This window comes from Drosophila novamexicana, unplaced genomic scaffold, assembly GCF_003285875.2.
Source record: "Drosophila novamexicana strain 15010-1031.04,08,12 unplaced genomic scaffold, DnovRS2.1 tig00000108-arrow-pilon, whole genome shotgun sequence".
NCBI lineage: Eukaryota > Metazoa > Arthropoda > Insecta > Diptera > Drosophilidae > Drosophila > Drosophila novamexicana.
Genome location: NW_020824772.1, coordinates 615,579 through 640,703, shown reverse-complemented (window position 1 = coordinate 640,703; position 25,125 = coordinate 615,579). Strand labels below are relative to the sequence as shown.

The 25,125-nt window shown below is 38.8% G+C and overlaps 1 protein-coding gene across 1 annotated transcript in view; it reads right to left on the bottom strand.

Annotated features, from left to right (window-relative positions):
* The window catches only part of LOC115757662 (dedicator of cytokinesis protein 3), a 42,621-nt gene extending 19,177 nt beyond the window's left edge, over positions 1 to 23,444 (bottom strand). The window contains exons 1-3 of the mRNA XM_030697979.1: positions 23,411 to 23,444; positions 1,811 to 2,052; positions 1,606 to 1,754 (exon numbers count right to left, since the gene is read on the bottom strand). Of these exons, the coding sequence (XP_030553839.1) occupies positions 1,606 to 1,754; positions 1,811 to 2,052; positions 23,411 to 23,444 (425 nt within the window). The remainder of the gene's footprint in view (positions 1 to 1,605; positions 1,755 to 1,810; positions 2,053 to 23,410) is intronic.
* Between the last annotated feature and the right edge of the window lie 1,681 nt (positions 23,445 to 25,125).

Sequence of the window (25,125 nt, the reverse complement as noted above, 5' to 3'; positions counted from 1 at the left end):
CGATATATGCTTATACTACTACCCAATACAAAATTGTATCCGTAGTAAAGTTAACAATGATGCGCCATTTAAATATATACAATTTAGTTTACCGCTTAGCTCTATAGTTTTTTGCTCTTTGATCAAGCCAAGATCGCAGCTCACGAAACGTTGATCTACATATATATATATATATATATATATGATCTATATATGTACACAGATGAGACATACTTGCAACTAAATTGTAGTAATCGAATTATACAACAACAAGAACAACAACAACAAAAAATATGAAAACAAAAGCAAAATGCTCTCGCTATTTTTGTCTTAACGTTTAGTATACACACACACACACACACACACATATGTATGTAATTTTAAGCAATTTTGTTTATAACAAAATTATTGTGATTATTGCTAGAAAAGAACACATTTTACATAAAAAGAAAACAAACTATCTAAGTTTTAAATTGTAATAAATATGTAATACGAGTCTATTCAATTTCAGTCTAATTTTTGATACGTTTTCAGTTTGAAAAGCTTAAGACTAACATATTTTCGAAAAGAGGGGTTCCCATCTATCTCATACCAGAGAGACTGAGAATACTTTTTAATCTGTGGGCGTGCTTAGAATTCTTGGAATTTAACAATCCATTGGCTAACTTGTTTCTTTAATTTAACTCAGGAATAGCTAGGAGTATGTTTTATTATTTTTTTTTTTTTTTGATATAGGAAACTTTATAATCTGTGGGCTTGCCTCTAGGAATTTGTTCTATCGAAGGCGATTATCTGATGATTTTCATAACATTTAACATCTGGGTATGCAATTAAAAGAAGACATCTACCTATGAAGATCTTGCAATTTATTTCATTAAGACGATCTTGTTTAATTTAAAATTATCTGCACAAATATGTCTGTTACGATCGATATTTTGGAGAAAAAACTCATTTCGATATATGTATTTATAAATAATTCTTTGTTTATCAATGACTTATCAGAATTGGGCAACATAAGGAAAAGGCATTACCCAGTATCATAGAGCCCCTCTTAAAATATGCCCTTTAAATGTACTATTTTAGGATATACATATAGATTAAATACAAATTTTAAGAAGCATGACGTAAGTGAAATTTGCCTTGACTCAGCTTAACTAAAATATTGCATAATTATGTATATATATATATATATATATATATATATATATATATATATATATATATATACAATCACGAGTATCTAAGTATTGCTTGACTTTTTAAAACAATGAGAAATATGTATGTGTTTGGCATATTTATATAAGTTTACGGAACCAGTTGAGTTTGTGTTACTAAGCGGGAACTGGAAATGTTGATCTTGAAACCCCGGATTGAACCTAAAATTTGATAGCAGCTGAAATCTCAGAGTTCCTCGTTACTCTATAGGCCTAGTACAGAGGTCGTTTGCATATTATAGCCGAGACTAAGGTTATTTCACTGTCGAAAAAATGCTAATTTCTGGTAGAACTTATTTCCAATGGAATTTTGAGATTTTTGAATTAAATGCATACAAATTTGTTTAAATTATATTTTGGCGATACTATAATGTTAGTCATATCTTTGAATAATGTTAGCTCTCTGACTTACCGATTGCCCCAATCAATTTTGGAGACCACAACCATTTGCAGCTCAGTCGTTTGATCCTGTGTCATGGTCGCGCCTAGAAGCTCGCGACGACTCTCCAAAATGGAGTACATTACTTTGCGCAGCGTCTGAAACTTGTACGCCTCGCGATCCTGTCCGGGGAAGTGCCATTTAAATAATGATCCAACATTTATCCACAGACACTTACCACATAGAGGCGCTTCCAGATCTCTGACCATTCGCGCAGCACTTGGGTGCACTCGGCAACGACAGGATCGATTTTCGACAGATCCTTGATGTGTATGTAGGTCTTGGGAAAGATGCCAACGGCACGTGATCTGCGCGGACAGGAGCCGCGAAACCAGTGCCTGCACTCCTCGACAATATCCACAGAGTCGCCCACATCCAGGGGCAGGCCGAAGCGCACGTCGCCATGCCAGTTGTGTATGGCTGGAAAAAAACAAATGGAGAATGAGCTGGAATAAATCTTAGATGCGATGGTAACAACCAGTTGCGCCAGTTGGCCATGACATTGCCAGAGATGGGGCGGAAGACGCCAGGCAACAGTCAGGCGATTGCAGGCAATTAAAGTGCCTCCATGAGTGGCTACTTGAGCATGCCACGAGTGGCACAACAACAATAAATACTTCAACTATAAATAGGCAAATGGCTTTGGAAACAAAATACTCATGCATATAGGGGGTGTATGTCTCTCAAAGAGCTGCCAGCCAGCCAGCCAGCCAGCCAGGAGCAGCAGCAGCAGCAACAATAACACAACAACAACAAATGCCACAAGCAGCACTTGGCACTTGGGCACGCCAGCAATTGAACACTTTGCTTGCAACCAATGAACAATAAAGAGCGAACGTTTCAGCTGAAGCCAAAGCTGGAGCCGGAGCTGAAGCTTCGGCCAGGGAAGCTGCTGATAAGTAGACATATAAATCCGCAACGTGGCCGCCATGCCAGCCAATTACAAATGCGAGACACGCACTGGAGTCCGGTCGGCGCCGCAAGAGCATGTTGCTCTCCGCTACCAGGGAAGCGGGTTGTAGGTGTGTGTATATGTATATGTGTGCTAGTGTGCGTGTGTGTGTTTGCGCGCGCTGAAAGACAAACGAGCGAGCACGGCCTTAGCATATCAACGAAAGGAGCTAATAAAACGCACAACCAGGCATAAGACAGAGCGTAGAGAGCGGGCAGTGTAGAATAGTCATGGAGGGAGGGGGGGGGGGGGGGGGGCATACTTGAATGTATGTAAGTGCTATATGGCTGTCTGCCTGTCTGTCTGTCTGACTGTCTGTCAAATGAAATGCTTCAATGCGATGAAAATGGGCAAACTGCTTCCTGCTGCTGTTGCTGCGGTTATACCACGTACCCTTTAAAATGTGAGTGAAAGCGGGTATAATAAAATACAATTGCAAAATCAACGAAACTTCCGTTCTTATAAAGATAGTTTGAGCAGAACGTCGAGCTTAATCAAACTGTTGATCCATGTGTCTGTCGGTTTTTGAGGTCCTTAAGCTTTGATTTAATCCGATTGAATTCTTGTTAATTTTTAATGATATAATGAGCTGAAAAATTCTCTTCATTTGTGGTATATGTTTCCGCACTTAACAATTAAATGATGTAAAAATGGTGAAGTAATAAAAAAACTTTCTATAAGCTCAAGAATTTGGGTATACTGAAATCGTAATGAAATCTATTTTTGTCGAGTTTTGTAAACATGGCTGAAAATGTTCGATTTTGCTTGTGAAACGCGTTTTGTCTGTTTGTGATTCAATACGAGTATGTGTTAGGACACAGGGTATTTTTTGATCGAGCAACATTAGATTGTAGCTTATGTTGTGGCTGTTGCTGCTTTGCATTATGATTGCCGCGTCTTCGTCTGCGTCTTCCTGCTTCAGCATTTTCGTGGCTGCCGCGTTACTTTTGCAACTGGCTGGAGCCGCCTGTGGCTGGAGTCGCCGCCGGATTTAAATGGATTTCAAGCTGCTAAATAGCTAAAATTTTATAATTTAAATGGATGCGGCAGCGAGGGAGGGACGCTTGGATTTAAGCTTGGGCTTGCGGCACTTCAACTTGCGCAAGCAAACACTCAAGCAAATGAGCACACACACCACACACATAATGCAGACACACACACTACACATACACACACACACACACACTCTTAGACATACGCTGTGGCAGTTACAGGCAGGCACAGTGCCAACCGTCGCACTATTTAGGTCAGTCACATTAGACAGGCGTCGGACTGGCCCCGCCCCGCCCTACGACGACTTCATTTGTACATATATATACATACACACACACACACATACACTTTATATATAACAACCCATCCACCCACCCACAAGCATCCGGCTTTAGAGCCGTGCATAATTCTAATGAGCATTTTTTAGCCGGCGCTTAGACATCAACGCGCATTTAATGAAAATGCGGAAAAAATTTTAACATTTCATAGCCTGAAATAGTTGAGAATGGCGCCAACGCATGTAAGACTGGAAAGGGGAGTAGAGGGTAGGGCAGATAATTACCGTTGCCCTTTAATTGCGCTTTTGATAAAGTACTTCAGGTCCACAACAAATGGGATTTGCCAGAGTTTCACTTTGTTCACCAACAACAAAGCACACAAGATAAAGAGAAGAGATGGGGAGAGCAAAGAGCAAAGAGAGAGGGATAGAACGAGCAAGACAGTCCAACAAGTCCGCAATGTCAACAAAACGTATTTAAATAAAAAAGTCGTTAAGCCAAGTGGACGCAAAAACAAAAATGAAGAAAACGCAAGAAGAGCCAACGGCAGCGGCAGTTGGAAAATAATTTTATATTAAATAAAAGAGCTGGCTGCATTAGCGCAATGAGTGCCTCATGCATGCACATGCGCTCAAAGCATGGAAAACCATGAAGAAAAAGCCAAACTTCGTGGAAATCGGATGAGATTTGACCGAGTTATGGGGGTGGTAATTTTTGACCCATGTCTATATGGGAATCTTGGGGTAAGATTTGGACATGAATTTCGACTAAAAAATCGGTGTCGAGATTTGAATGCCAGATTAATCTAGAGGGAAAACCATGAAGAAAAAGCCAAACTTCGTGAAAATCGGATGAGATTTGACCGAGTTATGGGGGTGGTAAATTTTGACCCATGTCTATATACGAATCTTGGGGTAAGATTTGGACACGAATTTCGACTAAAAAATCGGTGTCGAGATTTGAATGCCAGATTAATCTAGAGGGAAAACCATGAAGAAAAAGCCAAACTTCGTGAAAATCGGATGAGATTTGACCGAGTTATGGGGTGGTAAATTTTGACCCATGTCTATATACGAATCTTGGGGTAAGATTTGGACATGAATTTCGACTAAAAAATCGGTGTTCACATTTGAATGCCGGATTAATCTAAAGGGAAAACCATGAAGAAAAATCCACACTTCGTGAAAATCGTATGAGATTTGACCGAGTTATGGGGGTGGTAATTTTTGACCCATGTCTATATACGAATCTTGGGGTAAGATTTGGACATGAATTTCGACTAAAAAATCGGTGTTCAGATTTAAATGCCAGATTAATCTAGAGGGAAAACCATGAAGAAAAAGCCAAGCTTCGTCAAAATCGGATGAGATTTGACCGAGTTATGGGGGTGGTAATTTTTGACCCATGTCTATATACAAATCTTGCGGTAAGATTTGGACATGAATTTCGACTAAAAAATCGGTGTTCAGATTTGAATGGCAGATTAATCTAGAGGGAAAACCATGAAGAAAAAGCCAAACTTCGTGGAAATCGGATGAGATTTGACCGAGTTATGGGGGTGGTAATTTTTGACCCATGTCTATATAGGTAACTGGTGTAAGATTTGGACATGAATTTCGACTAAAAAATCGGTGATCAGATTTGAATGCCAGATTAATCTAGAGGGAAAACCATGAAGAAAACGCCAAACTTCGTGGAAATCGGATGAGATTTGACCGAGTTATGGGGGTGGTTATTTTTGACCCATGTCTATATAGGTAACTGGTGTAAGATTTGGACATGAATTTCGACTAAAAAATCGGTGATCAGATTTGAATGCCACATTAATCTAGAGGGAAAACCATGAAGAAAACGCCAAACTTCGTTGAAATCGGATGAGATTTGACCGAGTTATGGGGGTGGTAATTTTTGACCCATGTCTATATAGGAATCTTGGGGTAAGATTTGGACATGAATTTCGACTAAAAAATCGGTGTTCAGATTTGAATGCCAGATTAATCTAGAGGGAAACCCATGAAGAAAAAGCCAAACTTCGTGGAAATCGGATGAGATTTGACCGAGTTATGGGGGTGGTAATTTTTGACCCATGTCTATATAGGAATCTTGGGGTAAGATTTGGACATGAATTTCGACTAAAAAATCGGTGTTCAGATTTGAATGCCGGATTAATCTAGAGGGCAAACCATGAAGAAAAAGCCAAACTTCGTGAAAATCGGATGAGATTTGACCGAGTTATGGGGGTGGTAATTTTTGACCCATGTCTATATACAAATCTTGGGGTAAGATTTGGACATGAATTTCGACTAAAAAATCGGTGTTCAGATTTGAATGGCAGATTAATCTAGAGGGAAAACCATGAAGAAAAAGCCTAACTTCGTGGAAATCGGATGAGATTTCACCGAGTTATGGGGGTGGTAATTTTTGACCCATGTCTATATAGGAATCTTGGGGTAAGATTTGGACATGAATTTCGACTAAAAAATCGGTGATCAGATATGAATGCCAGATTAATCTAGAGGGAAAACCATGAAGAAATATCCACACTTCGTGAAAATCGGATGAGATTTGACCGAGTTATGGGGGTGGTAATTTTTGACCCATGTCTATATACGAATCTTGGGGTAAGATTTGGACATGAATTTCGACTAAAAAATCGGTGTTCAGATTTGAATGCCAGATTAATCTAAAGGGAAAACCATGAAGAAAAATCCACACTTCGTGAAAATCGGATGAGATTTGACCGAGTTATGGGGGTGGTAATTTTTGACCCATGTCTATATACAAATCTTGCGGTAAGATTTGGACATGAATTTCGACTAAAAAATCGGTGTTCAGATTTGAATGGCAGATTAATCTAGAGGGAAAACCATGAAGAAAAAGCCAAACTTCGTGGAAATCGGATGAGATTTGACCGAGTTATGGGGGTGGTAATTTTTGACCCATGTCTATATAGGTAACTGGTGTAAGATTTGGACATGAATTTCGACTAAAAAATCGGTGATCAGATTTGAATGCCAGATTAATCTAGAGGGAAAACCATGAAGAAAACGCCAAACTTCGTGAAAATCGGATGAGATTTGACCGAGTTATGGGGGTGGTAATTTTTGACCCATGTCTATATAGGTAACTGGTGTAAGATTTGGACATGAATTTCGACTAAAAAATCGGTGTTCAGATTTAAATGCCAGATTAATCTAGAGGGAAAACCATGAAGAAAAAGCCAAACTTCGTGGAAATCGGATGAGATTTGACCGAGTTATGGGGGTGGTAATTTTTGACCCATGTCTATATAGGAATCTTGGGGTAAGATTTGGACATGAATTTCGACTAAAAAATCGGTGTTCAGATTTGAATGCCAGATTAATCTAGAGGGAAAACCATGAAGAAAAAGCCAAACTTCGTGGAAATCGGATGAGATTTGACCGAGTTATGGGGGTGGTAATTTTTGACCCATGTCTATATAGGAATCTTGGGGTAAGATTCGGACATGAATTTCGACTAAAAAATCGGTGTCGAGATTTGAATGCCAGATTAATCTAGAGGGAAAACCATGAAGAAAAAGCCTAACTTCGTGGAAATCGGATGAGATTTGACCGAGTTATGGGGGTGGTAATTTTTGACCCATATCTATATACGAATCTTGGGGTAAGATTTGGACATGAATTTCGACTAAAAAATCGGTGTTCAGATTTGAATGGCAGATTAATCTAGAGGGAAAACCATGAAGAAAAAGCCTAACTTCGTGGAAATCGGATGAGATTTGACCGAGTTATGGGGGTGGTAATTTTTGACCCATGTCTATATACGAATCTTGGGGTAAGATTTGGACATGAATTTCGACTAAAAAAACGGTGATCAGATTTGAATGCCAGATTAATCTAGAGGGAAAACCATGAAGAAAACGCCAAACTTCGTGAAAATCGGATGAGATTTGACCGAGTTATGGGGGTGGTAATTTTTGACCCATGTCTATATACAAATCTTGGGGTAAGATTTGGACATGAATTTCGACTAAAAAATCGGTGTTCAGATTTGAATGGCAGATTAATCTAGAGGGAAAACCATGAAGAAAAAGCCAAACTTCGTGGAAATCGGATGAGATTTGACCGAGTTATGGGGGTGGTAATTTTTGACCCATGTCTATATAGGTAACTGGTGTAAGATTTGGACATGAATTTCGACTAAAAAATCGGTGATCAGATTTGAATGCCAGATTAATCTAGAGGGAAAACCATGAAGAAAACGCCAAACTTCGTGAAAATCGGATGAGATTTGACCGAGTTATGGGGGTGGTAATTTTTGACCCATGTCTATATAGGTAACTGGTGTAAGATTTGGACATGAATTTCGACTAAAAAATCGGTGTTCAGATTTAAATGCCAGATTAATCTAGAGGGAAAACCATGAAGAAAAAGCCAAACTTCGTGGAAATCGGATGAGATTTGACCGAGTTATGGGGGTGGTAATTTTTGACCCATGTCTATAGGAATCTTGGGGTAAGATTTGGACATGAATTTCGACTAAAAAATCGGTGTTCAGATTTGAATGCCAGATTAATCTAGAGGGAAAACCATGAAGAAAAAGCCAAACTTCGTGGAAATCGGATGAGATTTGACCGAGTTATGGGGGTGGTAATTTTTGACCCATGTCTATATAGGAATCTTGGGGTAAGATTCGGACATGAATTTCGACTAAAAAATCGGTGTCGAGATTTGAATGCCAGATTAATCTAGAGGGAAAACCATGAAGAAAAAGCCTAACTTCGTGGAAATCGGATGAGATTTGACCGAGTTATGGGGGTGGTAATTTTTGACCCATATCTATATACGAATCTTGGGGTAAGATTTGGACATGAATTTCGACTAAAAAATCGGTGTTCAGATTTGAATGGCAGATTAATCTAGAGGGAAAACCATGAAGAAAAAGCCTAACTTCGTGGAAATCGGATGAGATTTGACCGAGTTATGGGGGTGGTAATTTTTGACCCATGTCTATATACGAATCTTGGGGTAAGATTTGGACATGAATTTCGACTAAAAAATCGGTGATCAGATTTGAATGCCAGATTAATCTAGAGGGAAAACCATGAAGAAAACGCCAAACTTCGTGAAAATCGGATGAGATTTGACCGAGTTATGGGGGTGGTAATTTTTGACCCATGTCTATATACAAATCTTGGGGTAAGATTTGGACATGAATTTCGACTAAAAAATCGGTGTTCAGATTTGAATGCCAGATTAATCTAGAGGGAAAACCATGAAGAAAAAGCCAAACTTCGTGGAAATCGGATGAGATTTGACCGAGTTATGGGGGTGGTAATTTTTGACCCATGTCTATATAGGAATCTTGGGGTAAGATTTGGACATGAATTTCGACTAAAAAATCGGTGTCTAGATTTGAATGCCAGATTAATCTAGAGGGAAAACCATGAAGAAAAATCCACACCTCGTGGAAATCGGATGAGATTTGACCGAGTTATGGGGGTGGTAATTTTTGACCCATGTCTATATAGGAATCTTGGGGTAAGATTTGGACATGAATTTCGACTAAAAAATCGGTGTCGAGATTTGAATGCCAGATTAATCTAGAGGGAAAACCATGAAGAAAAATCCACACTTCGTGAAAATCGGATGAGATTTGACCGAGCTATGGGGGTGGTAATTTTTGCCCCATGTCTATATACGAATCTTGGGGTAAGATTTGAACATGAATTTCGACTAAAAAATCGGTGTTCAGATTTGAATGCCAGATTAATCTAAAGGGAAAACCATGAAGAAAAATCCACACTTCGTGAAAATCGGATGAGATTTGACCGAGTTATGGGGGTGGTAATTTTTGACCCATGTCTATATACGAATCTTGGGGTAAGATTTGGACATGAATTTCGACTAAAAAATCGGTGTTCAGATTTAAATGCCAGATTAATCTAGAGGGAAAACCATGAAGAAAAAGCCAAACTTCGTGGAAATCGGATAAGATTTGACCGAGTTATGGGGGTGGTAATTTTTGACCCATGTCTATATAGGTAACTGGTGTAAGATTTGGACATGAATTTCGACTAAAAAATCGGTGATCAGATTTGAATGCCAGATTAATCTAGAGGGAAAACCATGAAGAAAACGCCCAACTTCGTGGAAATCGGATGAGATTTGACCGAGTTATGGGGGTGGTAATTTTTGACCCATGTCTATATAGGTAACTGGTGTAAGATTTGGACATGAATTTCGACTAAAAAATCGGTGATCAGATTTGAATGCTAGATTAATCTAGAGGGAAAACCATGAAGAAAACGCCAAACTTCGTTGAAATCGGATGAGATTTGACCGAGTTATGGGGGTGGTAATTTTTGACCCATGTCTATATAGGAATCTTGGGGTAAGATTTGGACATGAATTTCGACTAAAAAATCGGTGTTCAGATTTGAATGCCAGATTAATCTAGAGGGAAAACCATGAAGAAAAAGCCAAACTTTGTGGAAATCGTATGAGATTTGACCGAGTTATGGAGGTGGTAATTTTTGACCCATGTCTATATAGGAATCTTGGGGTAAGATTTGGACATGAATTTCGACTAAAAAATCGGTGTTCAGATTTGAATGCCAGATTAATCTAGAGGGAAAACCATGAAGAAAAAGCCAAACTTCGTGGAAATCGGATGAGATTTGACCGAGTTATGGGGGTGGTAATTTTTGACCCATGTCTATATAGGAATCTTGGGGTAAGATTTGGACATGAATTTCGACTAAAAAATCGGTGTCGAGATTTGAATGCCAGATTAATCTTGAGGGAAAACCATGAAGAAAAATCCACACTTCGTGAAAATCGGATGAGATTTGACCGAGTTATGGGGGTGGTAATTTTTGACCCATGTCTATATACGAATCTTGGGGTAAGATTTGGACATGAATTTCGACTAAAAAATCGGTGTTCAGATTTGAATGGCAGATTAATCTAGAGGGAAAACCATGAAGAAAAAGCCTAACTGCGTGGAAATCGGATGAGATTTGACCGAGTTATGGGGGTGGTAATTTTTGACCCATGTCTATATACGAATCTTGGGGTAAGATTTGGACATGAATTTCGACTAAAAAATCGGTGATCAGATTTGAATGCCAGATTAATCTAGAGGGAAAACCATGAAGAAAACGCCAAACTTCGTGAAAATCGGATGAGATTTGACCGAGTTATGGGGGTGGTAATTTTCGACCCATGTCTATATACAAATCTTGGGGTAAGATTTGGACATGAATTTCGACTAAAAAATCTGTGTTCAGATTTGAATGCGAGATTAATCTAGAGGGAAAACCATGAAGAAAAAGCCAAACTTCGTGGAAATCGGATGAGATTTGACCGAGTTATGGGGGTGGTAATTTTTGACCCATGTCTATATAGGAATCTTGGGGTAAGATTTGGACATGAATTTCGACTAAAAAATCGGTGTCGAGATTTGAATGCCAGATTAATCTAGAGGGAAAACCATGAAGAAAAATCCACACTTCGTGAAAATCGGATGAGATTTGACCGAGTTATGGGGGTGGTAATTTTTGACCCATGTCTATATACGAATCTTGGGGTAAGATTTGGACATGAATTTCGACTAAAAAATCGGTGTTCAGATTTAAATTCCAGATTAATCTAGAGGGAAAACCATGAAGAAAAAGCCAAACTTCGTGGAAATCGGATAAGATTTGACCGAGTTATGGGGGTGGTAATTTTTGACCCATGTCTATATAGGTAACTGGTGTAAGATTTGGACATGAATTTCGACTAAAAAATCGGTGATCAGATTTGAATGCCAGATTAATCTAGAGGGAAAACCATGAAGAAAACGCCCAACTTCGTGGAAATCGGATGAGATTTGACCGAGTTATGGGGGTGGAAATTTTTGACCCATGTCTATATAGGTAACTGGTGTAAGATTTGGACATGAATTTCGACTAAAAAATCGGTGATCAGATTTGAATGCCAGATTAATCTAGAGGGAAAACCATGAAGAAAACGCCAAACTTCGTTGAAATCGGATGAGATTTGACCGAGTTATGGGGGTGGTAATTTTTGACCCATGTCTATATAGGAATCTTGGGGTAAGATTTGGACATGAATTTCGACTAAAAAATCGGTGTTCAGATTTGAATGCCAGATTAATCTAGAGGGAAAACCATGAAGAAAAAGCCAAACTTCGTGGAAATCGGATGAGATTTGACCGAGTTATGGGGGTGGTAATTTTTGACCCATGTCTATATAGGAATCTTGGGGTAAGATTTGGACATGAATTTCGACTAAAAAATCGGTGTTCAGATTTGAATGCCAGATTAATCTAGAGGGAAAACCATGAAGAAAAAGCCAAACTTCGTGGAAATCGGATGAGATTTGACCGAGTTATGGGGGTGGTAATTTTTGACCCATGTCTATATAGGAATCTTGGGGTAAGATTTGGACATGAATTTCGACTAAAAAATCGGTGTCGAGATTTGAATGCCAGATTAATCTAGAGGGAAAACCATGAAGAAAAATCCACACTTCGTGAAAATCGGATGAGATTTGACCGAGTTATGGGGGTGGTAATTTTTGACCCATGTCTATATACGAATCTTGGGGTAAGATTTGGACATGAATTTCGACTAAAAAATCGGTGATCAGATTTGAATGCCAGATTAATCTAGAGGGAAACCCATGAAGAAAACGCCAAACTTCGTGAAAATCGGATGAGATTTGACCGAGTTATGGGGGTGGTAATTTTCGACCCATGTCTATATACAAATCTTGGGGTAAGATTTGGACATGAATTTCGACTAAAAAATCGGTGTTCAGATTTGAATGCCAGATTAATCTAGAGGGAAAACCATGAAGAAAAAGCCAAACTTCGTGGAAATCGGATGAGATTTGACCGAGTTATGGGGGTGGTAATTTTTGACCCATGTCTATATAGGAATCTTGGGGTAAGATTTGGACATGAATTTCGACTAAAAAATCGGTGTCGAGATTTGAATGCCAGATTAATCTAGAGGGAAAACCATGAAGAAAAATCCACACTTCGTGAAAATCGGATGAGATTTGACCGAGTTATGGGGGTGGTAATTTTTGACCCATGTCTATATACGAACGAATCTTGGGGTAAGATTTGGGCATGAATTTCGACTAAAAAATCGGTGTTCAGATTTGAATGACAGATTAATCTAGAGGGAAAACCATGAAGAAAACGCCAAACTTCGTGAAAATCGGATGAGATTTGACCGAGTTATGGGGGTGGTAATTTTCGACCCATGTCTATATACAAATCTTGGGGTAAGATTTGGACATGAATTTCGACTAAAAACTCGGTGTTCAGATTTGAATGCCAGATTAATCTAGAGGGAAAACCATGAAGAAAAAGCCAAACTTCGTGGAAATCGGATGAGATTTGACCGAGTTATGGGGGTGGTAATTTTTGACCCATGTCTATATAGGAATCTTGGGGTAAGATTTGGACATGAATTTCGACTAAAAAATCGGTGATCAGATTTGAATGCCAGATTAATCTAGAGGGAAAACCATGAAGAAAACGCCCAACTTCGTGGAAATCGGATGAGATTTGACCGAGTTATGGGGGTGGAAATTTTTGACCCATGTCTATATAGGTAACTGGTGTAAGATTTGGACATGAATTTCGACTAAAAAATCGGTGATCAGATTTGAATGCCAGATTAATCTAGAGGGAAAACCATGAAGAAAACGCCAAACTTCGTTGAAATCGGATGAGATTTGACCGAGTTATGGGGGTGGTAATTTTTGACCCATGTCTATATAGGAATCTTGGGGTAAGATTTGGACATGAATTTCGACTAAAAAATCGGTGTTCAGATTTGAATGCCAGATTAATCTAGAGGGAAAACCATGAAGAAAAAGCCAAACTTCGTGGAAATCGGATGAGATTTGACCGAGTTATGGGGGTGGTAATTTTTGACCCATGTCTATATAGGAATCTTGGGGTAAGATTTGGACATGAATTTCGACTAAAAAATCGGTGTTCAGATTTGAATGCCAGATTAATCTAGAGGGAAAACCATGAAGAAAAAGCCAAACTTCGTGGAAATCGGATGAGATTTGACCGAGTTATGGGGGTGGTAATTTTTGACCCATGTCTATATAGGAATCTTGGGGTAAGATTTGGACATGAATTTCGACTAAAAAATCGGTGTCGAGATTTGAATGCCAGATTAATCTAGAGGGAAAACCATGAAGAAAAATCGACACTTCGTGAAAATCGGATGAGATTTGACCGAGTTATGGGGGTGGTAATTTTTGACCCATGTCTATATACGAATCTTGGGGTAAGATTTGGACATGAATTTCGACTAAAAAATCGGTGATCAGATTTGAATGCCAGATTAATCTAGAGGGAAAACCATGAAGAAAACGCCAAACTTCGTGAAAATCGGATGAGATTTGACCGAGTTATGGGGGTGGTAATTTTCGACCCATGTCTATATACAAATCTTGGGGTAAGATTTGGACATGAATTTCGACTAAAAAATCGGTGTTCAGATTTGAATGCCAGATTAATCTAGAGGGAAAACCATGAAGAAAAAGCCAAACTTCGTGGAAATCGGATGAGATTTGACCGATTTATGGGGGTGGTAATTTTTGACCCATGTCTATATAGGAATCTTGGGGTAAGATTTGGACATGAATTTCGACTAAAAAATCGGTGTTCAGATTTGAATGACAGATTAATCTAGAGGGAAAACCATGAAGAAAACGCCTAACTTCGTGGAAATCGGATGAGATTTGACCGAGTTATGGGGGTGGTAATTTTTGACCCATGTCTATATACGAATCTTGGGGTAAGATTTGGACATGAATTTCGACTAAAAAATCGGTGATCAGATTTGAATGCCAGATTAATCTAGAGGGAAAACCATGAAGAAAACGCCTAACTTCGTGGAAATCGGATGAGATTTGACCGAGTTATGGGGGTGGTAATTTTTGACCCATGTCTATATACGAATCTTGGGGTAAGATTTGGACATGAATTTCGACTAAAAAATCGGTGTCGAGATTTGAATGCCAGATTAATCTAGAGGGAAAACCATGAAGAAAACGCCTAACTTCGTGGAAATCGGATGAGATTTGACCGAGTTATGGGGGTGGTAATTTTTGACCCATGTCTATATACGAATCTTGGGGTAAGATTTGGACATGAATTTCGACTAAAAAATCGGTGATCAGATTTGAATGCCAGATTAATCTAGAGGGAAAACCATGAAGAAAACGCCTAACTTCGTGGAAATCGGATGAGATTTGACCGAGTTATGGGGGTGGTAATTTTTGACCCATGTCTATATACGAATCTTGGGGTAAGATTTGGACATGAATTTCGACTAAAAAATCGGTGATCAGATTTGAATGCCAGATTAATCTAGAGGGAAAACCATGAAGAAAACGCCTAACTTCGTGGAAATCGGATGAGATTTGACCGAGTTATGGGGGTGGTAATTTTTGACCCATGTCTATATACGAACGAATCTTGGGGTAAGATTTGGGCATGAATTTCGACTAAAAAATCGGTGTTCAGATTTGAATGACAGATTAATCTAGAGGGAAAACCATGAAGAAAACGCCTAACTTCGTGGAAATCGGATGAGATTTGACCGAGTTATGGGGGTGGTAATTTTTGACCCATGTCTATATACGAATCTTGGGGTAAGATTTGGACATGAATTTCGACTAAAAAATCGGTGATCAGATTTGAATGCCAGATTAATCTAGAGGGAAAACCATGAAGAAAACGCCTAACTTCGTGGAAATCGGATGAGATTTGACCGAGTTATGGGGGTGGTAATTTTTGACCCATGTCTATATAGGAATCTTGGGGTAAGATTTGGACATGAATTTCGACTAAAAAATCGGTGTCGAGATTTGAATGCCAGATTAATCTAGAGGGAAAACCATGAAGAAAACGCCAAGCTTCGTGAAAATCGGATGAGATTTGACCGAGTTATGGGGGTGGTAATTTTTTACCCATGTCTATATACAAATCTTGGGGTAAGATTTGGACATGAATTTCGACTAAAAAATCGGTGTTCAGATTTGAATGGCAGATTAATCTAGAGGGAAAACCATGAAGAAAAAGCCTAACTTCGTGGAAATCGGATGAGATTTGACCGAGTTATGGGGGTGGTAATTTTTGACCCATGTCTATATAGGAATCTTGGGGTAAGATTTGGACATGAATTTCGACTAAAAAATCGGTGTCGAGATTTGAATGCCAGATTAATCTAGAGGGAAAACCATGAAGAAAACGCCAAGCTTCGTGAAAATCGGATGAGATTTGACCGAGTTATGGGGGTGGTAATTTTTTACCCATGTCTATATACAAATCTTGGGGTAAGATTTGGACATGAATTTCGACTAAAAAATCGGTGTTCAGATTTGAATGGCAGATTAATCTAGAGGGAAAACCATGAAGAAAAAGCCTAACTTCGTGGAAATCGGATGAGATTTGACCGAGTTATGGGGGTGGTAATTTTTGACCCATGTCTATATAGGAATCTTGGGGTAAGATTTGGACATGAATTTCGACTAAAAAATCGGTGATCAGATTTGAATGCCAGCCCAGGTTCTCTCTCTCTCTCTCTATCTCCCTGTCTCTCTTTCTGAAAACAAAATAGCAAAAGGCATCTTGTACGTCAGTTTTTGCCGCAACGTCATCAAATGGATTAAATCCAGAACAAAATAAACTATAAGCAAACCCGATGCATGGATACCCTTTTCTTTGTGAGAAATACTTTTCATTTATATATGCACTTAATATTCTATCTTGGCTTGCATTCTAGTGGTAAAATGAAAGGTAGATATAAAATTACAATATTCTTATGAGTATGAATATATAAATTAATGTGAATATGTATTTCAATTAACATGAATATGAATAGGTATGCAAATGTAAAGGTAAAGGTGTCAACTAGAACATGAACATGAATATGCCTGGCAATATGAAAAAGATTATGAATGTATAATCAAATGAATATGAATATATGGACATCTTTATATGAATATATATAATCTAAAGGAAATTACGCGGTGACATATTGAATCAAATGAATAATTTTGCAAATGCAAGTCGTGTCAACTTTATGTTTATAAAAGGTATTGTCACCTCGCGTTATTTAATATATTGCACAAACAACTTCTGTTTTAACATATTACAAAAAAAAAACACATACTTTTTAATTTAAACTAAAACAAATGGTGTCTTCACGGAGTTTGATCTCTAAACTTCTAGTCCGACATATGACAAAACAAACAAAACAAAAGAACAATTTCTATTATTTTTGTCAAAACCAATTCATTTGAAATTTCTTTGTTACTTAAAATTTATTATTATTGCCCTTGCCTTGGTGAGTAATATAACAAAGTAAATAAACAAATCTAAAAACGGAATATAATGAAATTTGGACCGGCAACCTGCCGTTTGTTTGGAATGCACATTTTTATGACTGGGTTATTTTTAATGGTTCTCCTATGAACCTTGTGTTTTAAATAAACCATCAACTGTATATAAAAATATGATTAAAAAATTGAGTAGGCCAGAAAAACGGCTCATGCCAAGGCAGTCAAGCATAGCCGAAAGGTTGTCAGTATAAAGGGTATACAATGCAGGGCATGCGAATAATAGCATTGGGAGCTGGCAAGCCACAAAGGAGAATCTTCACACTTGACCCTTGTGCGCGCCGAGGGCTCAAGAATTTAATTAATTAATTGTGTTGTTTGGCACACAGTTTAGTCATGTGGCAAGGGCGGGGCATTGTTCTAGTCTAAAGGGAGCTGGTAAATGGGTCAAGCAGCTACCAGAGGGGCTCAGCGCACAGAGTATAACAAAAAGTGATTAAAAGCTATGCCGAACCCATTCGCACACATTTAGTAGGGTATTGCACATGCTGAAGATACTTTTCGACGCACTTATAAACAAGCGAAGTGTTGAAAGTTGAAATGACGAATAAAAAACATTACGCTGGGCATAAAGTTATCTAGCTGCGTTTCATATATCAATCCATTGATGCAAGCTACGCCCACAGGAAACGTGGCCTCAATGTCAATCAGATGTCATTAGACGACGCACTAAATGCTGGAGTTGGCCACGGAATGCGCAATACTTTAACAAAACAGTTGTGAGCTACTTTTTCTCTCCCGTTGAGTATACAGCAAATCAAATGTTAAATTCTTGCTCAACGTTCTCCATTCTCTGGTTGACGAGCAGCTTTTCATTACTGCATCTGACATCATGTTTTCCTACAGGCACACGAGCACACACACACACACAAACACACACACACACACACACACACACACACACACACACACACACACACACACACACACACACACACGTGCACAAATATGCATGCGAACACATACTCAGGCAGAACTTATATGAGAACGTGTTAGCATGCTGCTGAAACGAGCAATATGCAGTTCTATACCCTATGCTCAGAGGGTATATTTGTTTGGTATATAAATAAGTTGTTTTTTAACAAAAGAAAATGCTTATAGAAACTGATGCTTGCATTGACAGACAGAGCTTAAGCTCAAAAATAGCCCAGCTTTACGTTAGCTAGATTACGTTTTTAATAAATCCACCCGTATGGGCGAAAAATTGGTGGAAAATATTGTTTTTAAAACCGTTGTGCTTAAGCCGAACTACCTTTAACCTTTTTCCAAAACTAAAATTCACTGCAAGGGGCGGAAAATAGACGGAAAATGGTTTGTTAGATTCATAGTAATATAGCTTGCTTATATTGTATTAATTGGGATCAACTATTGCATATACAAGTTCAATCAGTTCATTTTTTGGCCCTTTAAAGATTCTATTTCTATTATTTTGGGTTAAGAAGTAATTATTATTATTATTATTATGCACTATCAAAAATGGGCAGGGCATCTGCTAGTCGGCGGCAACTTTTCAGCATGTTTTTTAAACGCCTGCCAATATTATGGACTTTAATTGAGTGCATCGCACAATGAAAAATATGCAGCCTATTAAATATATGCATATGTTTATTTAATATTTGCATAATATAAAAATCAAATGCGGAAGACCGCATGATAAATATTTCAATTGGCAATCAAAATGTTTGCTCAGTTTTGAATGCACATTTATTTATGGAATAAGCCCACAAATTTGAGCGTGAAATCAGTTTGGATTGTGGCCAGTTGGCAAGATCCCCCCGAATTAGCAATTGGTTATCAAAAACCCGGAATTGTTGACAGTTTTTATGGCACCGAGCAGAAGCGAAGTGCAATTTACTTGTTAATTATTTGTGTACACATGCGTATGAGTCGTAGAAATCATGTATAGTAAAATAAATTATGTGTGTATAATCGTGGCTTATCTAAATTATAATGTAGTTCATATTTTTTATAGTATGTATACCCTGACCCCACTGAAAATTACATTAAAAGGGTATAATGGCTTGGTGCACATGATGCGACATGCAGAAGTTGACGAAGCTAAAGTTTTCAAGTTCTCATAGAGTATGAGCAAATCGAGAATATCAGGAATTAATTAAGATATAGCCGTAGGCTTTGGTATATGCACTCTTTTGTATGCTATATCAAAACTCTCAAAATTTGATAAAGATCGGACTTCAAGTACCGAAGTTAATCAAGACCTCCCGTGTGTCGGACCAAGGGAAGCTTGTGCTTGCGTGTTTGTTATATAGATGAAATCTTTAGATGTTAGCTGGGCTAACGCGCGCTTCTAGTCGTGCATTCCCGTATTTGGACACATATCTATTTTGTTTATGGTTTTATAAGCGCTTGCCTGTCTTATCGCCCAGACATTTATCAGACGTTGTGGGGCCGAAGCGAGGCAAGGTAGAACTGTGGCTCATAGAAACGTATAGGGCATAAATGCATATCAGTTCTTGGACTGCATTTACATAAATGCGTAAAGCAGAAGCGGAGAGAGCCACGACAGAAACGTGCCTCATCCGGCAAAGTGACTGATAATGCGCCACAAATCGGAAGTGTGATAAATGTGTGTGCGTGTGGGTGCCTGTGTGTGCGTGTGTGTGCGTAGTTAATCATAGACAGTCGTAAGTAGGATGGCACAAATCATAAATACATCGTTAAAGACAAATAATTTTTAGGCAAATGCCGAATTGAAGCCAAAGTACAGATGGGTCGTTGAACGGATGGATGAGGCAATGGGCATGGGCATGGGCGAGGGTGAGGGTTAGGGTTGGGCTTGTAGGTTGCGGGGGTCGAGGTAGGGCGTAGCAACACAAAGTTGCCGCCAAGCATATTAAACAATGAATATGAATCAATTTAATGCGCACTCATACACACACACACACACACATCGGTGTATCTGTGTTTGCATAACGAAAAGGAAACGCTGCACAAATTTGTGCGCTGACTCAAAACACACACACACGCACACACACACACAACAGCCAGTGGCCAAATGCATAAAATGAATATTAAATTAAAGTTGAAAACGAATTTGCCCCCTATTGGAGTAACAGCAGCAGCAGCAGCAGCAAGCGGCAACAACAACGGAATTCACTGGAAAAGGCATCGGCAACATCCGGCCTGCGCCTGTCTACAAATTTTTTGTATTTCGTTTTTTTTTTTTATGTTGGTTTTTTGGCAAAGTTGCGCCAAGAGTTTTCAGTGGCTGCGGCCTGTGCCAATTCGCTGCGCACAAGTGAAACTGCCCGCATGGCCCAGCTACCAGCTACCAAGTTCCATCTACAATGCCGCCAGCAGCTTCAGTTGCATGCAACCACCCAAAACTGTCTCCGACTAACTGCGTAATTGAGAGCGAGCAGAAGAAATGTCTCTAGCTGAGTGTGCACGACTTAAAGATGCCCTGCAAACAGCTCCAAATTACAAATATTTGTATGTACATTAGGAACTGCAAGTCTTATCACTTTTCAGAATACAAATTGAACCCGATTGAATATTATATTTTTTTTTAAAGATTTAAATATTTGTTTTTCATCTTTTAAATAAATGTTAAATAGTATGAATTGAATTGATATTTAAATAAAAAAATATATATAAATATAATTTGATTAAGTTTTTAAAAGGATATAGCCAAAATATATTTACTTTAATTTTTAACTTTTACTTTTATTTAAAATAAAATAAAATAAAATATTACCTTCGACTTTTATGTATGTTGGAAGTTTATGTATGTTTTTTGTTTTATGTAAAAGTTGGAAGTTTATTTAAGTTAAAACTTTTGTATTCTTCTATAAATGTTGTTTTTATCCTTTTAATCCTTATAGACATTTCAGGTCTTACAAATACAAATTAAAATATTCCCATATGAAAAATCCACTATATGGGAGGTTGGCATATAAATATAAACAAAAATTAAAATATTCCTTAGCTGCTTGTTTTTGACATGCGAAATTAGGTGCTTTCATTCGCTTGCTGCACTTGTTTGCCATAGTTTATTATACCCTCATTTCAGTTACTCAGTTGGTACAGGGTATTAAAAATCTCTGATTGGTTGCCCTGACAATGCTGGCAATAACTTCCAAAAGCAGACAAAGAACGTGTGCCGGGCCAGGGTCTGTGCCTGGACGGGCCTGGACTTGCGCCATGCGGATGTTAATGAAGCCATTGCCTAGGCATCGAAAGCTAAAATTTGCAACGGACCAGCACGTGTCGGATGACAGTCAGTTCCGCAGTCACTGCGGCTGTTTGTTGTGCAAGGTTAGGGCGTTGCTCGCTGGGCTGTGCCAGCCGCTAATGGCGTTTACATTGGTCGATGATCTCCCCACCCGAACGCCGTAGCTGACGGCTGACTGATTGATTTGAGTAAACTTTGACCGGCTGCCATGTCACAAATCAGCAGCAGATGCTTGCAAAGTGGAAACTAGAGCAGCAGCAGCGGCAAAGCAAATATAGATGACAGGCTTACGCTTATCTGGCACAATGCGCAGACGGAAGTGAAGCTACTGACCAGCCTGCAGCTTCAGTGGCAGCTTCGGGTTAGCTTCGGAGGCAGCTTCGGGGGCAACTTCTTTCGAGGCAATTGTCATTTGTAAAGCGCTGCCAATGAAGCGAAAAGTATGACGCGTTGTGCGTTGATAATGTGAAAATAAAACAGACAAATGGAGTGCGGAGAAAACACAACAATAACAACTAAAACGACTTAAACAGCAACAAAAACAACCTACTTGCAAGCAAGCTTTGTGAAAACTGAAAAAGAACTGTGTCTGCGAAATGCCGAAGTTGAAATACCCTTCCTTGCACATATTCTATTAGAAAATTTAACTATATAGTATTCCGATCTAAGTCCAAACTAAACATTGATACAGCTCAGTCCTTGGCCGATTGTCTCCAAAATATTTGTAACAAGATGCTGAACAATACTCTCCAAAATATTAGGTGCAGTCTAAGTAAAGAGTTTTGTTAGGATAAAAAGATTTAAGTGTTTTCTATGGGTGCTATATTATATGAAAGTCCAATAAGATTTTGATCATAAACTTTGTGCGTACATAAAAAGTTAAATATTGTTTAATTGTTTTCAAGCAGATAACATGATTGACAGGCTCAGTTTTCGTATTAAAATTTAAGAAAAACAACAAAAGACCTTTTTTTATACACATGTATTAAAAAAAAAGTTATTGGCCAGTGTTCAGAGCGGTTCAGCATTTGATACTTTATAGCACATTTATTATGCAGTTACATATTTCGTAGCAACATTAGAATACCCCTGCGTAGAGTATGAAAAGGAAAAGATACATTTTTATTTGCTGGCAGTACATAGAGTCGAGTCTTATCAAAACAAGTTTATTGTACGACGCCAGTGTCACGATTACAGTGGCAGCCGCAACAACGTTGCCAGTTGCTAGGTAATTACAGCGGCATTTAAATTGGCAACACCTGGCGCACAACACAATTGGCAACGCGAGTGAGAGCTTGATGCCAATTGCACACGGGCGGCGGACAGCGGGGCGGGGCGGGTAACGGACAAATGAAAACATAAACACATCAAAACGCAGCAGCAACAGCAACAACAGCAACAACAGCATGAACAACAACAAACAGAAATCTCTTTGAGTTTCGTCGCTGCCAGCGAATAAGAAGCCTAAAGAAATGGCAAGAAGAAGAGGACGAAAGCGGCAACAGCAGCGGCAGCGGGCATGCTATAAAAATAAGTAGAAAAATCGCTTTTCCGCCTTTCCGGCACGCCGCTACAGTGGGTGGCTGGAGGTGATTGTTGTTGTTGTTGTTGCTGCTGGGGGGTGTCTGTCTGTGATGCTGCACGCTGTTTCGCGGAAAAAACGGTGAATCAACGCATGGCTACAACAGCAACAACAGCTACAAAGCAACAATAACAACAAAGCGTTGTAAGCGTGCACGTGACGCATCACAGCGCACCGCACCGACCCCCCCGCTTTGCAAAACCTCCGTTACACCGGCTCAGGGGGTGTTGTTGGGCCTTGGCCAAAAGCGAGGGATGCGACAGCCACATACACACACACACACACACACACACACACACACACACACACGCACACAAGCACACGCAATTTTTGAACTGTTTTACTCACCGACGCCGTATTTGTTGTTCGATGGTATCCACATAGCGTATTTATATATTTTTTTTGTTGGTCGCAATCCAATTGGAATATGGCTAAGGCGCAGTTCAAGGCCACTCCCAAAACGCTGCCGTCCTGCCGGTTAGGTCGCCTTTTATTTATTTATTTTTTTTTATGCTTTTTGCGAGCAACTTTCAATGACAATTTGAATTTGCTGAACACATTTTCTTGTGTGCCTTTTGCATCTTCTCAAATACACACACACACACACACACACGCACGCACAACCACAGACACAGTGTTGAACTTTTGCTTTTGTTGTCTTTGGCGTTGTTGTTATTGCATTTGTCGCTCGCTCTCGCTCGCACTTTAACAACGACACTGACACTCGACTTAGTTAATAACACTTACTAGCGACGGCAACAAACGCGTCTACATTGTTGTTGTTGCTGTTGTTGTGGTCGCGGAATTGGCAAATTTCTCAACAAGACCAACAGATAATCTTGGCTCTTATTGGAAGATGAAGTGGTTGCTTTTTGTCGCCTTTTTTCTGATTTTTTTTTGTGCACGCCACAAAAATCAATATTAATTTTTGGTTCGGAGTTTTTTTTCTTGGAATTTGTTCGCCTTTGCCCTAATAAATAATATTCATCGAATGTGCTGACCTGCACTTGCCTCGCCTTTTAATTCAATTTATTGTATTTCGCTTTTTTTTCTTTTCGCACAAATACAATCGCCAACCGAGCTCTCTCTCACAACCGCACTCGCGCAGCTGTCCAATAAGACTAACAGCCAGCTGTTAAAACAAGACAGAATGCCACTGTTGACATAGCTTGGTGACTGTTAGATACCCTTTGCTGTTTAATTGCCAGCTACATATCCGTTTAGCAACAGGTCTGAACTGTTGATTTTATAGATGTCAAGGAATGAATTCGTTCAATATAATATTATTTGCTGATAGACTGACTAATCTGTTCATAATCTCAATCGCAATAAAACAATGATTTTTTTACAGAGTATGAAGATACTTCGATAACATCGCTAACAACTGCTGATGTTACTGTTAAATTACAGACTGGCAAATTAACATAGTGGACTGCTAAAGTTTAAAATTGCTTTTGTGTTACCGAGCGGAAATTACAAGAAACTTAAGCACCGGGCGACACCTGGCGGCAAACTTAAAGTGCTGATGGCTGTAAAAGTTTTTATAGTATAATTTGGGTGGTTGCAATACAGCGCCACCTGGTGATTCGGGTTGTAAGTTGATAGACTTGCTTAGCTGTGAAGTTGGCTGCGCTAATACAGCGAAGAACAGAACCGAACAATGATGGCCCAAGCGTGGACACAAACCCATTACGATTTTTGGGCAAATATTATTTGTATTTGATTAAATTTTAATAAATAAAAGGAATTTTTGAAAAAATTTCAAATATTTAAGTTGATTGTGTAACACGCTTTTTAGTTTTTTTGTTATTTTTTTTGGTAAGCGTCTCTGTCTTTGCCCATTTAAACGGGCAAAGCAAGCAAATGAATGTGCTCGCGGTTTGTTATTCTTTTATATTTGTCTTAACTTTTATTATTGCTCTGTTTGTTCGTTCGCATTTTGTAACTAAGACTAGTTGGCTTAGGCTATGCTTAGCGGCTACAAATATTTAACATTTAACATTTACAAAATCTATTTACAAAACTCACATATTACACATTACAATTAACACTTAAGAGTTACG